At 35.2% G+C, this 17981-nt stretch overlaps 2 protein-coding genes across 16 annotated transcripts in view; one reads left to right on the forward strand and one right to left on the reverse strand.

Moving 5' to 3' along the window:
• LOC123560786 (zinc finger and SCAN domain-containing protein 31-like) overlaps positions 1-1199 on the reverse strand; it is a 70017-nt gene extending 68818 nt beyond the window's left edge. For all 7 annotated transcript variants that reach the window (XM_053552915.1, XM_053552911.1, XM_053552913.1 and 4 more), the window contains exon 1: positions 1066-1199. The gene's annotated coding sequence lies outside the window, so the exon portion shown is untranslated. The remainder of the gene's footprint in view (positions 1-1065) is intronic.
• Positions 1200-8487: 7288 nt separating this feature from the next.
• Positions 8488-17981, forward strand: part of LOC123560785 (coatomer subunit zeta-1-like) — a 38423-nt gene continuing 28929 nt past the window's right edge. For 8 of the 9 annotated variants that reach the window (XM_053552916.1, XM_053552917.1, XM_053552920.1 and 5 more), the window contains exons 1-6: positions 8488-8631; positions 10621-10689; positions 12011-12092; positions 14115-14206; positions 14872-15005; positions 15604-15694. In XM_053552916.1, coding sequence (XP_053408891.1) covers positions 8614-8631; positions 10621-10689; positions 12011-12092; positions 14115-14206; positions 14872-15005; positions 15604-15694 — 486 coding nt within the window. In that variant the 5' untranslated portion in view covers positions 8488-8613. The remainder of the gene's footprint in view (positions 8632-10620; positions 10690-12010; positions 12093-14114; positions 14207-14871; positions 15006-15603; positions 15695-17981) is intronic. The other variant, XM_053552924.1, reaches the window with a different exon arrangement.

The raw sequence follows: 17981 nt of genomic DNA on the forward strand, positions 1-17981 counted from the left end.
ATTGTAAACAGTCAATTGTAGTTACTTCTCCTTAAGCCACGTCATTGAAAGGCATGATAATATAAGTGTCTGCTGATCGTAAACATGCCGTCTTCAATTGTAAGTATTATATACAAAGAAAATCAATAAAAGTGACGATAAAAGTACGTCAGAATTGATGTTTTCTTCGTCAGACAAACCTTTAAAACTACAGATCTGTTTAACGCTCAAATTATTACACCTACAATGGCTATGTCTACTCACTTTGAAACGGAAAGTAAAAGTAAAGAAAAACTAACAACAATAACGTCAGAGACAACCGATTCAGGTAACGATCTAAGTTATAATGAAACACGAGATACAGTCATGTCTGTTGTATTGCAAGCTCAATGAGTAGAAGATTTTTTTTATATCTTTAAAGTTTTAATAATGAATAAATATGATAACTGTACTATCTTTTACCATAAACTTGACTAAAAAGAATTATTAGTTCATCAATTCTGAAATATAAAATCCCAATAGCGCTGTTTTACGACGCATTTTTCGCAACTGTAAAGGCCCCGGCCCCATTCCCAAACTAGTGGAAAAAACACTGGTCAAAATAATTCGACGATCAGATTGTTTTATGTTTGTGACAGGCAATCTAACTGTCAAAACTTCACAGATAAATAATGGCGGATAAAGCAGAGTACACAGCCATGTAAAGATCTTACTGCCCATAAGAAAAATAACTCAATATTTCCTAGGATAGCGTCAAATTAGTTTTGGATTAGGTCTTGCGCCAGACAGTTCGTCACATAATTATCTGATTACCTAGAACATTTAAGCAAAGTTATTTTAAAATCCCCTTAAGGATGGCTGAGTTATGGACTGGGCACGAAGTGTGACGGACGGACGCGGCTGCCACGGACGCAGCCTATAATTTTCTAAATTTATGATTAAAAAGGCGGGGGACAAAAAAAATGTTCTACCCCACCCACTTCTTTCACAAATTTTTACATTTCACATCGTCAATTTAAATAAACTTGCCGCCTTTTTTCAACGGCAGTTTAAAAAAAAGCAATGCACATTGTTACTATGACATACTTCTTATTTCGATACTGATCTTAACTTGTTGTATTTTCACAAATGTTTTTTCTTAAATTTTGTGTCTTGAGCCTCGCGCAGGTGACGCCATGACGTGACCACATCGTGATTTTTGAAACTATTGATGGTGCTTGTCCCTGTATGATGCCGTACCATACTGTACATTTGTGGTGCTTGATGATTGTATAATGTAGGTTTTACAAGTTCAAATATTAAAACAAGTCAAATGGTTTATCGCGGCCAGAAATTTGTAGAAACCGGACAGAAGTTGCGAAATTGTCATTTGTGCAGGAAAGAAGCATTTACCATGATGTCCAGTACTGGACAGGTATAGTGACCATGCACGGACACAGCCAATTTTCTCAGAGGGGGTCCGATCCCCTGCCCCCGCCCCCACTGGAATTTTTTTAATTTAGCACTTCATTTTTTGCATTCCGGGACAGTTTTATGGACTAACCTGTTAAATTTGGGAAAATGATAAAATCAAGCTTTCTTGAAGGTAAAATTCTTAGTTTCTTTTAGATAAATAATATGAATTATGTCGGGGTCGTATGTAGCAGCAGCCGCATATACTTTACATGCAGTCCTAATGTTGCCTTTTTCAAAAACCATTTTCTTTCCTTCTTGTCTTCTTTCCTTTTTTAAAGATTTTCCAGAGGGGGTCCGGACCCCCGGTCCCCACACCCCCCCCCCCCCCCCTTCTAGATCCGCGCATGGTGACATATCATGCTTTCTGTTTATGCAGGTAAACTTGTGTCTGGTTAAATTTCAACAGAGCACAATTGTCTGAACAGTGTACAAACTCATTACTGTTTTTTTCAGGCAAGGGTGGAAAAAAAGTGGTAGACAATGAAAGCAGTAACAGTTTTATTAAAATAAATAAACAATGAGACAAACATTTCCAACATCTTTGGACGGTTCAAAAATCCCATGTTAAACATACGATAAAGCCCGAAACGCGTGAAAATGTTCCGAATGTAAATCGGGTGAAGTACGCGCTCTATGTATAAAATTAGATTATGCGTATAGATTGATTAAACTGGGCGAGTCTACTTACTTATTACTTGAGGATGAAAAAAAAACGTGTTTTTTAAATGTTGCTCTTAAACAAGGGTGGCGGTTGAACTACTAAAAGTACAACAACAGTTAATTCACAACAAATCGTACGGTATGTTTTATAATCAGTAGAAGCTAGTCGTATTTACGCTCATGAGACCTGTTTCACCCATAAGTAAAGAATTCACAGGTCCATCATGAAATATTTTCCCCAGCGCGCATATACTTGTCCTATTCAATATGATCGCGGCCTCATCAGCCGCGATCAATAAAGATATAATGCATTAAGTTCGGTACAAATTAATTAAAACAAATTTATTCAGCGAATACTACTCACATGCGATCTGAGTTAACTGAATACTACAGCTGAGTATTGTTTTCAGAAAATCACTTATTGGCATAGATCAACTCACATGACAACATCACTGAATAATATTCAATGAGTGTTATTCAGTAGTTCTAATGTGGTTGGCATGCCATGTGGTTAGTATTGTGTATATTTGAGTTTTACTCGCAAGTGATTTCTTCACTGAACGTTTAAGTCTGCAGAGTTGCGCTGTATTTTATTTTTGGCAGGAAAATTGTGCATGTGCCGTGCATCAATCAGTACAGATGTTCATTAACCAAAACCTGGAACAAATAACTGACTTTGAGATTTCAAGCTTGAACATTTCGGTCTGTGTGTTTCCAATACTCCAGCTGTTATAGCTATGGGTATTGTATAATCACCCCTTAGATATGGTGCCCGCTTTTGAATTTTGTCTTTTTGCAGTTTCTGTGGTATGCAGGCTCCTTAACCTCAGAACCCTTTTCTAAATTCCAGTTTGTTTAGTTCTGCCTATTGTTTTGTCGTTTTGTCGGGGACCCTACGCTGCTTCTCATGAAATTATGTCACACTAGTGTATCGTTGAAGGTTCCATGTGTACACCCCACCCACACCCACTCCCACCCAACACCCCTATGAACACATATGCAGATGTCTCTAAATTATTTTAAGTACTTGTATCATGTGTAAATATTAGGTTTTGCTCAACCCGGGGCTAGAAGGTGTGGGTGTAATCATGCATGTCACTACCGTCCATGAACAGGATCAATCTAACCGGGCCTACAACATTTTCATTTTTTGTCATGTTGGGCGGCCTGTAGAGTTTCCAATTTTACTATTTGAAAATAAATTGTAATATTAATCCAGTCAAATAATATGTTTAATCATATATATATTCCATAGTTCTATTTTTGTCAGTAACTTTTCATAAAGAAAGTTTAGTCGCCATTATTGTCGGAATATTCGAGTTTCCCATGCATGAAGATACCTTGTAATCCACGTATTTAGAGTGTAAAAAGGCATAAGAAGATAGTTGTTTTCAATTCCACGGAAAAGATCGAACCGGAATTTTAATGTTTCTTGTGTAGAATATAAATCTATTCGAAAATACAAGACTTTTTTCCAGTAAAATAGAAAAAATGGAAACTTCACAGGTCGCTCAACACGACAAAAACGAAAATGTTGCAGGCTCGGTTTGATTGAAACTGTTCATAAGACTTTAAATCAGTGACGACTTCATTAAGGCACACCGAGCAGCTGCTTCGGTGTCTTTTGAGCAATTGCATATTTTGGTGTCTAAAAATCGCATTTTTTATAGCAGAAAAGAGCATCACAAAGAGCGAGAGAGGAAGATTAATGTTTTATCTAAATTTAGATAAAGATAAATCACAGCTACATACCCAACGTATATTATTGTTCAACTTTCAAAGTCGTTAATCTGTTAGGATGTATAATGATGTACACGAATTGAGGTTTTTATGCAAACACCAGGCAGCCGAATTTAGTCCTGTTTTTAATATGTTGGCTTTCTCAAAATATCATAGACACTGCATGGGAATAAGTCAGTTTTATTGACGTTTAATTGCAATTATTTTGCACACATATATTTTGTCAATTTTCGAGAAACTAGATATTTTTCATTAAAAAAATGTATTTTCTGGAATGTGTCAGTGACGAAACACAAACGGCGCAATAATAATTGCTATAACAGCGTATATGGTAAACTTTTCCGCTAAACGTACATATATACGTGCGTAGGTAATAAAATTGTTATCTGATGCCTTAACTTCGAAACTAGCAATAAAAAGATGTTTTAAATTGTGTCATTTTGGAAAATAATTTATCTGCTACAAATGTACTACATCTGAAATGTTTGCCTTGCATTATATTTGTTTTGTGGTCAAGAAGGTTTATGCACTCCAGTACGCGTCAGCATCGAAAACTGTAAAACCGTGTACCTTTAGAAGAATAAGAAAAATAATTTTTAACAAGATATCAGCCCATCAACGTAAAATGTACGTTAACTGAAGCTAGATTTATGTTAGGCATATTTGTCATTCATTTGACTGAAACTCATATAACAAGTTTATAATATCAAGATATCAAGTAATCAAAATGATTGCTAATCAATGCCAACATAAAATTAAAATGTTTGTGTATATGTACAGAACTTTGTATTAGGTTCAAAATAGTACATAGTTATAATATTCTACCAGTCTGACTTGAAACATTATAAAATGTATAGAAAAAGTTTATAATAGAGAAAAAGATCTGTAACAAAGACCAATGACTCTTTAAAGGATGCAGTCATTCACCGATATACTCAGCTCTTTTTTTTTTAAATAAAACACTTAGGAATAGGCATTTGGCATTTATTGTTTCGCATTTCTCAATAAACAATATATTTATCATTTGACAACTACAGTATGACAGTCAATATTTGACATTTGTCATATGGCAAATAGAAGTTTGCATTAACTATTTGCCGAGCTGTTGGCCTGACTGGATTCAAACAGCATATACTTGGCTTAACCAGGTCGGGTGACATTATATTTGGTATCATTAGGAAAAATTATCCATGGCTACAAGTAGACACAACCCATTTGTAGATACTTGTATTTGTAAAAGTAAGCTCGCATCTGAGTCGTGATTGTGTCCTAATTTTCATTTATGTTTTTGCAACAACAATACATATATAGTGCAGAACAACATTTTTTTCTCACACCTTTTACTCTACTTGGTTATATGTATACAACTGGGGTGAATACAGTAGTGGTTTTACCAATCTTTACCAGAAACCGAGAAAAACTGACAGCAAATACAGCGTCGAGTATCTGCGCTGCGATCTCGATGATTAAATCAAAACAAGCCATGATTTTGTTTGTTTGTTTTTGGATTTAACGCCATTTTCCGGGTTTCTGTACCAGTACAAACCTGTTCTCTGCAAGTAACTGCCAACTTTCCCACAAGAAGGACGAATGATTTCAGACACCATGGATTTCTGTTCTCAATAGCACAGTGGGTGACTAATGACTTTTTCAGTGTACCAGGTAGAATATTCCCATACTTGGGACTTTCATCTAAATGTTAGTTGCTTTAGCTGGAGTTCCTTTAAATGTTCGTTTTACCTCATTATCTAGTTGATTTGATTTGATCATGGTAATAAATCCAGCGTAAGCGATCTGTTAACACATCTAGGATGGAAATCACTTGAAAGGCTTTGAAAAAGAAACTAGCGCGGAATAGAAGGGCGCGGCGCCCTGCCGTTTTTAATAGCGCCCTGTGCCCTTTTGAGTCCAGTAAATATATGCCTTACTATAAAAACGCCCCATGTGTCCTGTTTATTGTCCTCTCCCGCTGCGAGAGCTGCTTCCGTTATGCAATATACAACATCACTTTATTACACCTGTCATCAATCTTCAAGGTCACTTCCGTATACACATGTGACCGCCTTTTAGGTCCGCCCCCATACGTCGATCAAACCAATTAAGCGAATCGCGAAAATTTCAAGGCATTATTTTGTTCTAGACGTCCCGAGGGCGGGACTGCGCACGTGCTACACTTCTCTCAGCTTGTGAAGTCAATAATTAACTCAAAATACTTTCGGGATCTTTTTGGGGCATCACTTTAGTAATTATCGTTATTAGAGACAATTAAAACTTTTGATTTGGAAGTCGTTATCTAGATGTAAGTAAGTATACTAATTAAAAAAAAAGTGAGACTTAGTTCTTTGAAAATACGTCGGCGACTTTTCGCAGATGTTACAAACAAATAGCACCATTAAATTTTGATAATATTTGAGTGCAAGTAAAGAACCCCAAAACATTTTGTTCTTGACTCTTCATCGAACACTATCGATTGATTAACAAAAGTTCATACAAAGTCGTCTGCTGCAACATGGTTGTCCGTTCCAAAAAAAAAAACGTATTTGAACCAAAAAAAACAACAACATAAAAAAAAAAAAAAAAAACTTTATACAAAACTGCAAGAACCTCTTGTTTAACATCTGAGGATACTTTTGGTAAATTTGAAATGAGATCGTTTGTTCACGCTTGCGAAAATAGTTACTTAGTGAACACGTTATTTTAATTTTGGCGGGAAAGAAGCACGTGCGTTATTGTGTTTGCGGAAATACTACAGTCTCTTTTCAGGTCAATATAAATCAAAAGAGAATTTACAGCGGGAACTAATATTTCCTGTCCATTTCTGGTCATGAGAAGGATAACCTGTCTTTTTCATTCGATACACCTCTCCCGATTAAACTCGTAGAGGCCACCGAAAACGTTATGGATGCCGCCATTTTTATTCGATGTCGCCGCGCAAAATTCATCAATTTATCTGATGTTAATATGAAAATAGCTAAGAATCTCACGTTTCACGACTTGTAATACAGACGGTAAAAAAAAATCCTGAACTCTGAGCACTAAATATGAATTTATTGCTGATGCACTATGTATTATATTTTGGTGGGAAAACAATACACGTGCGTATCATGTCGTAAGTTTTCTGTTGTTGAAATAATTCATTATTAAATGTATGCATATTTTCCTCGTAAAATATGCGAATAGATTTTGAGGCTTATGTAAATTATTTTAAGTAAAGTTTCAGAAATGTAGATTGCCGTTGCACACAGTATTTACGGAAGGAAAGTTTTAGATCTACGTCCGGAGATTGGGAGTATGACTTTTTTTCGGCGAATCCTTTTAAACCACATTACCATAGATCCTTAGCCTCATCAGATATCACTCTCTTCACCTATATTAAGTTCGTCTGTTAAAAAACCCAATGAACAAAATTAAATTATCAAAAAACTAAACCCTATGGAATTGAAATACGTTTTACACCACCACACATCCTACCCAGACTGAGGTCCACCTCTCCCACATAAAATGATAACAACAGTTTAGAATTTTAGTCATTGTTGTAGAAGAGCAGAGAGAAGCTTAATTGTCATGATTGTGTCATTTAAAATTTAGATTATTTTTTTTTTGCAAATATTCGCACAAATATCAACAAATCAGATATATAAAATGACATAAGATATCTTTTCATATTTTTTATTCATTTAGTTTTACGAGAAATATAAAATAACTAGTTATAAGTAGCACTAGAAAAAAAAATGCCTACCTACCTATCCAACTTCACAGAGTAGGCTCGGGAGACAGCAAACAAAGACTTTCTTAAATGTGGCCTAAAACATCTTACAGATCAAATTTTATTCAGTCTGTTCATCTAATACCATGGTGGGAGCAAAAACCCAAGAGGTCTAGGATATATATGACAACAACCACACACACCAGTGAAACTGGGGTTAAATTTTCCCTAGTTTCACTCTGACAGATTATTATGTTTGTCCATGACACACAATGATTCCAGTCAAAACAGGATCACATAAAAGACAATAGTTTCAAGCTGAAAATGCACCTGAGGCCTTCTCTAGCCTTCTGTTTTTCAAAACCCCGCACTGTGCAAGGGGGATACCCCCTCACACACTCTACCCCTGCTCTTTGCTTCGCGACCTGCAAGTGCCCTTTTGGGCACTAGCATCCTCCCCTTTTCAAATCCTGGCTTGAACACTGCTGTATGTTCTACAAGATCGAAAATAATTAGAAATGAAAGTAACAAGACTTGTAAAATCATCAAGTATGCACAATTTCAGATGTTGGCATCAAAGTTAATACCTAGTTCCATCATGCCGTTGCCAATCCTGCAAGGAGTCATATTTTCAAAGAACACTGAGAGATTGGAACCAGCTGCCATCGGATATTGTGTCTTTGGGGTCGCTTGATGCTTTCAAGGCTCAAGCAACAAAATGCTTTCTCAAGACTCCTGGGTGATTTTATTTTTAATCCTACACTGTATATATACTCATCTTTTATATCTTTCTTTTTTTGCGCATACATCTGGCAGTTTAATCGAAAAGTCAATGTGGGCCATTACCAGGTAGAGGTAGAAGTCTGCGTAATCTTAAATGAATGTCAATCATTCACATATGCGCTGTTAGAACGTGGCTATTTCTATTGAAGCTTTGTCCTTGTTTTTATGTGGGCGGGAAAGGCAGTGTGAAGAGCGAACAAAAATGTGCGTTACGGTACGGGAGTTATCTTGGACCAAACACCTGCAAGTTGCAAGCGTCTACGTGATCCTTCCACGTCAAATCGAAAAACATGGATACACAAGTTTTGGTAATATTAGCTTTTATCAGATTGAATTAAATTAACATATTGATATCTGATCTAAAATTTCAGCTTATATGTAATGATTGCCATGTATATCACTACATTTAACACGTTTATATGTATGATGTGAGTTGCAGTGATTTTCGGATAACGGACATTTTGGCCATCTTTAATTTTGCACTTCCTTATCGCTTTACCTTCGTTCCTACAACTTATAAAATGCAAACTGATATAATAACCAGTAAAGGATAATTTGTGAAGAAGTATGAACATCATCGCTTCACCCATCAAAATTCAGGGCATTTTTTCGTGTTCAGGCTGTTGCACGTCTCGTCTTCCGAGTCAGTTTTTTTGTAATGATATAGCTGAAAGAAATACTACAAGCTAAAGTGAAATAATATTGATTATTGTATTTATATTTTACAGCCAAGAACTTGCTGAATGATCAATATCTTTAACCTAAGTATCCCATCACAGGGCTAGCACTGGAATGGGCATTTTGAGCAAAAGGCTTAAAATGCTAATTTTGGCTCAAGAAAATTCAGAAATGGCTCAAACTTTAAAAATACCCTACTTTAGAATTAAAACCAGTCAATTTTTATATAATGTTATTTTGGACCAAAGAGTACCAAGACGGACTGTGACAAAACGTGCAATAAACAAGAGGCACTGTCCATGGTCCATTAACACTATCAAGTGACAATAAACCTGTGCCCTTGGGGTAATTAAAAGCATCTCTCACAGTTTGTTTAGCTAAATTGGTACCGATTAATGAATGTACATGGACCAAAGGTGTTTGTTTGTGGCACATGCCATGACTGATGTTGGTCAAAAAAGGTTAATTAAATAAAATTATTTCATATGAGTAATTCATTATTGATGCCAGTATGTATATAATAAAATGTTTTAAAATTAATTTCTTGCTTGTCATTATGACTGAAAAACATAGGTCTGAATCAGGTTGTTTACCTCCTGCAAAGAAAGCAAAATCTGTGAAAAGTGAAACTATATCCAGCTAAAAATGGAAAATAAGAGAGATCGCGTTTGTATACAAATCTGTTGTATTTTTATCCTTGATGCACTGTTTTGCTTATTATTACACAAGGACAGACCATTCAGTAATGAAGCATTTAGCATGATGTAACATTTGTAGATAATGGTGTTTTCTGCTGCAATCTAAGCATCTGAAATACCTTAAAGCCCAAAAGCTTTAGGGGGCAAAGCCCCCTGTGAACCCCACCAAAACCCTGTTGTGGACATGCGAATGGGCGTGCGAGCCTATATTGTTAATATATTGAGAAATGATATAAATTATGGTTAAAAATAAATTTATCCTTGATCAACTGTTTTAATGCTTATTATTACACAAGGACAGACCATTCAGTTAATGGTGTTTTCTGCTGCAATAGATCTAGGCATTTGAAATACCCTAAAGCCCAAAACCTTGAGGGGGCAAAGCCCCCTTTAAACCCCACCAAAGCCCTGTCATGGTCACGCTAATGAGGGTGCGAGCCTGTTCGATCTGCGGTGTAAAAATTGGCTCAAATTTTTTTCAACCCAGCGCTAGCCCTGCATCACAAATAAAATTATTCTTTTACTACTAATACTAGCTAAGAATAGCTAAATTGCAATTTTTTTCTGCTTATTAGCTGAAGTGAAAGCCTTCCAAATGAACAACGAGTTTTTGCAGTAGACAGATTTTATTTAAAGTCGGTGTTGCTTATAATATAGACAACATTAATTAGCTATGTATAGGCTATAGCTATTGACCGACAGATTAATGCAAGCTTTTTTAATACTGTGTTATTATGTTACTTGTAATTATTTTTAAACAAATATCATGTATAAACACGCCAGTAAATTTTTGCTTTTTGTTTTTGATATCTTGTTATGCATCAGATCTTATTTACTTCTTAAATGTTGCATATGTAAACCTTTTTGTATGTGTTTTTTTCTGTGAAAGAAACTATGAACTGTTTACCTTTATTCTTTCAGGAACCTTCTTTGTACTCTGTGAAAGCCATCATGATATTAGACAATGATGGAAACAGACTTATGGCAAAGGTAAATAGTCTCATCCCATGATACATTGTAGGTCACTGTCAAAGTCAGTTTTTCATCCCAATAAACAAAGTTTAATGAGGTATAATACTATAGTCTTCCTATAGTCAGTTGGTTGGTTGGTCCATTACAAACGGGTTCAACTACTTTAACAGTTTTCATTGAAATTTCACATACATTTTTCTTCTAGAGTGGACAAAGGTGGGGCCCCTAGAGGCCCACATCTCCTGCGCAAGTTTGTGAAGCATATTTCTTCCATTTTTCTTCAAGGGATAACAACAAAAATTGAAATTTAGATATGCATGACATTTTTGTCTGGGATGGACAAAAGTAGTGGGCCAAAATTTTGTAAAGTGAATATTTTTTAACATTTTAAAAGGATTCCAATAAAACTTCATCAGAAGGTATAACTATGTGTACCGGTATTTTCTTTTGTTTCGGATAGAAAAGGTTGGGAGAGTGGTCCTATGGGCCCACCCCACCTCTGCAAAATGTTTTTGGAGTAACTACTTGTACAGTTCAGTGATTTTTTTACTGTGCGTTCTAGACACATAATTAATTCCATGGACGCATGTTTTTAAATAATGTGCAACCACAGGACGCATAAAATTTATAACAAAAAAGTCTGATGATGTTTGTTTTCTTGATTTTCTACTGAAAATCAGAATACTTGCTGCAGTTTTTTACCGTTGCACCGGATAAAAATTTTATAACATCACTTCTGATTGTTTCTCAGTATCATTTTTAACCAAAATTTGCAGCTGTAATTTAATATTGCGGTCAATCACTATACGGTGAATACCAGAAAAGATGACTAGCACATCAGACTCCAAGTCTTGGCAAATTTACTGAAGTACCTATGTTACATAATTATATTTCCATACCAAATAATGGGTTTTGAACACAGTTCCAGTCATTGTTGTTTTATTTTCATTTTGATATATGTTTATCAAGGGGTATTAAAAAAAGGATAACTGTAATTTACACAGAGCATTAATATTGAAATCTGTGTTAGGCTAGTTCAACTGAGTGAAGCAGGCACATGAGCTATTGGGATCACTTCTTGTCTGTCGTCATCGATGACCCTGGACTTGTTGATTTGTAGCCCAGAGAGTCCTGGGACTCTTATATGGAAATGTGGAAAATAATCACTGGCAGTTTAATGTAATTTCAGTGTTATAGCTTTAGTTGTCATAGTTTGGATGATCTATATTAATATCTTGGCCAGTGTTTAGATAGAAGTGCCAGTAATGAAGAAAACTTTATAAAAATGCAGTCACTTATTTGCTGTGAATCTGATGGAAATACAATCCTTTTATTTCAGTATTATGACGATCAATTCCCATCAACAAAAGAACAGAAAACATTTGAAAAGAACCTTTTCAACAAAACACACAGAGCAAATGGTATGTGACTGTAAAGCTGTTATAGAAAACATGCAGACTAATTTGATGGGTTTGATATTTTGTTTTGCTAAATTAGTTATGTAAAGTTGAAGAATGTGCCAATATTACATGTATTTTTTTTTTACCTGCATCTTTTGTTCCTGGAGTAAAAACGTATGTTCTACACAGATATATTTGTGGAGACAAGAGGTAATTCCAACCAAAGCTGTACCTGCAATCCTAGGTGTCCTTTAAAAGGATTGGCCTCGAGCAGGTGAGTTGGAGCAAACAAAGTAGGACTGTAGTCTATACAAACATTGCAAGTTGATTGTAAGGAAGATTTGTGCTGTCTGCAATAGTTAGTGGTTATTACAATTTGAGTTATCTCGGGTATCAAAATCGGACTGAATGATTCTGCCAGTATAACTCAGAAAGAAGAGCACAAGATCACAGATATTTGATTCCTTGGAAAAGGAAATGTTATCAATGCAGATTTGACAGACAGCAATATATCTGACGTCATCCCCCTGAGTATTGTGATTGTCTGATTCATGTTGAGAAGTTATCAGTTATTTGAGGAGATATTATATACTGGTATGGAATCAGGGTTTTTAGCTCGACTATACGAAGTATAAGGAGAGCTATCCTACTCGCCCCGGCGTCGGCCTCTTTCCGCGTCCCCACCTTGGTTAAAGTTTTGGTGCACTTTCTCTTTTTTCAGCTTATCTCTGTAATTACTTGATGGATTTGATTCAAACTTGAAATACTTATTCCTCATCATCATCCACATCATCTGACATAAGGGCCATAACTCTGTCACCAATATTTCATGAATTATCAACCCTTTTCACTTAGATTTTCAGGTTAAAGTTTTGATGCACATTCACTCAATCTCTGTTATTACTCATACTAAATGGATTTGATTCAAACTTAAAATAGTTGTTCAACATCATCACCCACATCATATGACACAAGGTGTATAACTCTGGCACCATTTTTTCATGAATCATTCCCCCTTTTTACTTAGAATTTCAGGTTAAAGTTTTGGTGCACTTTCACTCTACCTCTGTTATTACTGAATGGATTTGATTCAAACTTAAAATAGTTGTTTAGCATCATCACCCACATCATATGACACAAAATGCATAACTCTGGCACAATGTTTCATGAATTATTCCCCTTTTTACTTAGAATTTCAGGTTAAAGTTTTATGCACTTTCACTCTATCTCTGTTATTACTGAATGGATCTGATTCAAACTTAAACAATTGTTCAACATCATTACCCTTATCATATGACACAAGGTGCATAACTCTGGGACCAATTTTTCATGAATTATTTCCCCTTTTTACTTAGAATTTTAGGTTAAAGTTTTGATGCACTTTCACTCTGTCTCTGTTATTACTGAATGGATTTGATTCAAACTTAAAACAGTTGTTCAACATCATCACCCACACCGTATGATGTAGGGTGCATAACTCTGGCGCCAATTTTTCTTTAATTATTCCCCCTTTTTACTTAGAATTTCAGGTTAAAGTTTTGATGCACTTTCACTCTGTCTCTGTTATTACTGAATGGATTTGATTCAAACTTAAAACAGTTGTTCAACATCATCACCCACACTATATGACACAAGCTGCATAACTCTGGCACCAATATTTAATGAATTATGCCCCTTTTTGCTTAGGATATACTTATATAATGTTTTGATACATTTTATCTTTACCTCTCTTATTACTTTAAGTTGATATTTTTGACATAGACACAGGCTATTGTGCAATATCTTCATCCACAATTGGAGTCATTAAACACTCCAGTGACAGCTCTAGTTTCCTCAGATGTGCCCAGTTTCACTATCCAGCATCGAAATAGTCGAGCGCGCTGTCTCCTGTGACAGCTCTTGTTCTTTCTTGACATCAGTTACAGTAACTTGCTGTCATTATATAAATGAATTATAGTTTTAAATGAGCATCTAAGCTGTGATGGGGACTTTTTTTAGATTGCCAGTACATTTTTTTATTTAAAATTTTAATTTCAATTTCAGCTGAAATCATCATGTTTGAAGGATTAACATGTGTATATAGAAGTAACGTAGATCTTTTCTTCTATGTTGTCGGAAGCACAAATGAAAATGAGGTAAGTGAGAGGCTATACTTATCACAACCAATAGTAAACTTAGCTTTACCCATAGTTTGGATTGTTCTTTGTTTTCTATTTCAATTTCATTCATCCATAAGATTTTCAATGAGTCTCTTCAGAAACTGTTTGGGAAAAAGAATACTATAAAATCTTTTAATTTCGTGGGCTGGCATAAAATTTTGTGGTTTTGGTCAAAACAGCAATTTTCGTGGAGATATGAATTCGTGGATATCAACTTCTGAACATGAATGGCAATTTTACTTTTTTGTTGGGATTAAATTTCGTAGATTGACACAACCACGAAATCCACAAAAATTAGTCTCCCATGAATATTAATGATTTCACAGTGGGTTCTTTGAAATGATGAAAGGTATCGTATTTTGTGTAAATTACATTCCATTCTGGAACTGTTGGTTTAAGCACATATACTCTAAAAATGGTAAAATAGGGATCACTGCATATGGGTCTTTTTGCTACATAGCAGAAGAATATTTTGACAGAGTTACACTGTTTCTAGACATACTACAGTTACAGTTGCTTCCCTTGGTGAGAATGCTACCTATTTATCATAAACTTGGAAAAATGTTTAGCCACAAACTCTACATGAAAATATTTTTTACATTTCATAAAGAAATGGAACATTTTTTCTTTTTTTTTTGCAGCTTATTCTGGCCAGTGTTCTTAATGCATTCTACGATTCCATTTGTCAAATTTTGCGGAGAAATGTTGAGAAGCGAGCACTTTTGGAGAACATGGATGCTGGATTTCTTGTTCTTGATGAAATCTGTGATGGAGGGTATTATAAATATTTCTTTGAAACAGTTGTTTCCGTGAAATATTTCTTTGAAACAGTTGCTTCTGTGAAATTTCAGCCAAATATGTTTTTCAAAAGTATTTTTAGGATCGCTGGATGTCTGTCTGTTATCCTGAATTTCTTTAAAGAACATCTCCTCCATAAACATCAGCCAATGTCAGCCAGACTTCAAAGGAGTGTTTCTTTGGTGGTCCCATATCTAGATCATCTAAGCAGGTGATAATGTCACATTGTGGTCTGAAAACCCAGCTGACCGACCTCCCCCCCCCCCCCCCCCCCCCCCCCCCCCCCACAGAAAAAAAATTGTTCATCCCAGCTGTATGAAACTCGGGAGAGCGATCTAAGGCCACCATGACCTTCTTGTTACATAAACTGGTTGCTTTTCTATTTATGGACATCGTTTTAAAGTTCATATGTGTCAGACTATAAATGAAGTTTTATAAAAACGTTGGCTTTTTAAAAACATTTTCTGACCAAAAAATGTTGATGTTATAAACATTATGTATTAATTAAAAGCCAAATGAAATATAGTACTATTGTTTATGTTTCTTATTACATATGGCATGAATTTGTATTTTAGAATAATATTGGATTGTGACAGTCAGAGTATAATAAGTAAAGTTGCAATAAAGACTGATGATATACCAATTGGGGAACAGACAGTATCACAGGTAAGGGGAGATAACATGTACAATGTGTGTTTTAGATTTCTTAGTTACCTACCTTGAAAAATGTGTATATTGTATATCCCCTGTAATTGCCAGCTTGCGAGTGCTTTAAGTGATATAGACCTGCATCTAACATTATGACTCATTTATAAATAAAGATTTAAGTAACAATGAGACTGGCAAGTCAGTTTTTTCCATGTTTATGCATAAATTCATAATATGAGCCGTGCCATGGGAAAACCAACATAGTGGCTTTGCGACCAGCATGGATCCAGACCAGCCTGCGCATCCGCGCAGTCTGGTCAGGATCCATGCTGTTCGCTTTCAAAGCCTATTGCTATTAGAGAAACTGTTAGCGGACAGCATGGATCCTGACAAGACTGCGCGGATGCGCAGGCTGGTCTGGATCCATGCTGGTCGCAAAGCCACTATGTTGGTTTTCCCATGGCATGGCTCATATGTTTGTGACATCATTATGATATGTATTGTCAGGATAAAATATTCATTGCTATTGATATTTTCAATTTTACTCTGACATAAGAACAAATTATATGTCACTGAATTTTTCAAGTGTAATTGAGTATGTAATGATAAGGTTATTAGCTTGCATCAAGAAATACGCCCACATACTTCATAGAGTAATGTGAGCTGTGCCATGAGAAAACCAACATAGTGGCTTTTGTGACCAGCCTGGATCCAGACCAGACTGCGCGGATGCAGGATCCATGCTGTTCGCTTTCAAAGCATATTGCAATTAGTGAAACCATTAGTGAACAGCATGGAACTTGACCAGACTGCGCGGATGTGCAGGCTGGTCAGGATCCATTCTGGTAAAGCCACTGTGTTGGTTTTCTCATGGCGCGGCTGATGTTGCCTTTAGAAGAGCAGTATGTCTGCTTCAGAACTTGTGTGTGTTTCTCTTTGCAAATCTAATAGCCTTAAAATATGCAAGTTTTAGACTTGAAATAAGCAGTTTTGCACCAAAAAGTAACTTTAAGTTAAACATTATTTATCCTTTAAAAAGTCTTGCAATATATACAGTATTATCCTTATTGACTTATATTGAGGTATGTATGTTTTTCTGATGTGGGGAAGTTGTATTAACCTCATTGTCACTTCTGAATGTCAGAAAAAAAAAAAGGAATCATGATTATTGAATATAGCTGTTTTCAAGTAGTTAATATAACATGAGATAGAAAATAGCTTTGTTAGATAGTTTAAGCAAATCAGTAAAAAATGTTGTTTTTTTTTTAGAATGCTTTTATGTACACAACTAACATCACATATATAGTTGTACAACTGCGAAAATCGTTAATCTATAGCCTGCTGACTTCAAGTGGATTTGTCTTTTTTTCTAGTGCAGGTCTGCACTGTTTGCTGTTCAGTCAGTTAATTTTTAGTGAAGGCCTCTTTGAATAATAAGTGGTGCTGTCTAAACCAAATGATGGACCAATCCATTTTAGAAATTTAGCAGGGTAATGGTTAATTTCCAGAGCACAGAGCTTTATGGTTTTGGCCAAAATAGATATTATGTGGAGATATGACTTTGTGGATTTCGATTTTTGAACATAAAATTAATTTTGTGGATAGACTCCACAGTAAATATTGAAATTTGTAATGAAAACTTCAAAAAAAGTTTATATTAAGTAAAATAAGATAAATAATTTTATCAGAATATCCATCAGTTATACAACTCTTTACAGTGTTATAACAAGCATGTGTGGAGAAAATTTGAGAAACTGCTGGAGAAGGTTTTTTATAGCTTCACAAAAATTTTAGTCCCCATGACATATATTGTCAGTGTAATAAGAAAAAAGAACATACAGTTTAATATCTGAAAATAAGGTATGGATCTCTTCTGCATTTTGCCAGAGAGAAAAAATGAGTTCACATCCTAGCTTGAGCTCTTAGTTGTTTAAACCAGTTGACCTAGTATACATACACAGTATAGCCTTTGCTAATGGCACACCTTAGGTTTGATTGCTTTACAAAGACAAATATTTCTTTCCCCATTATATAAAAAGCTTAATGAATTAATCTCTCTTTGCAACAGTGTCTTTACCAGACAAATTTGCTGGAAAAATTAAGGGTTATAATTAAAATATGTCTCTATTTTAAGAATAAATTATAAGCAAAACCATAATTTCTTATTCTTGGCCTAAACACTTACATTGATAGATATCATCATAAATGACAAAAATTTACCTTTGTTTTAGAGTTTGTATGTAGGGAAGATAAATGATGAATTTTGATAATAACCTGTTTTCAGACTAACAGTATTTAGTATATA

This window comes from Mercenaria mercenaria, chromosome 10, assembly GCF_021730395.1.
Source record: "Mercenaria mercenaria strain notata chromosome 10, MADL_Memer_1, whole genome shotgun sequence".
Classification (NCBI taxonomy): Eukaryota; Metazoa; Mollusca; class Bivalvia; order Venerida; family Veneridae; genus Mercenaria; species Mercenaria mercenaria.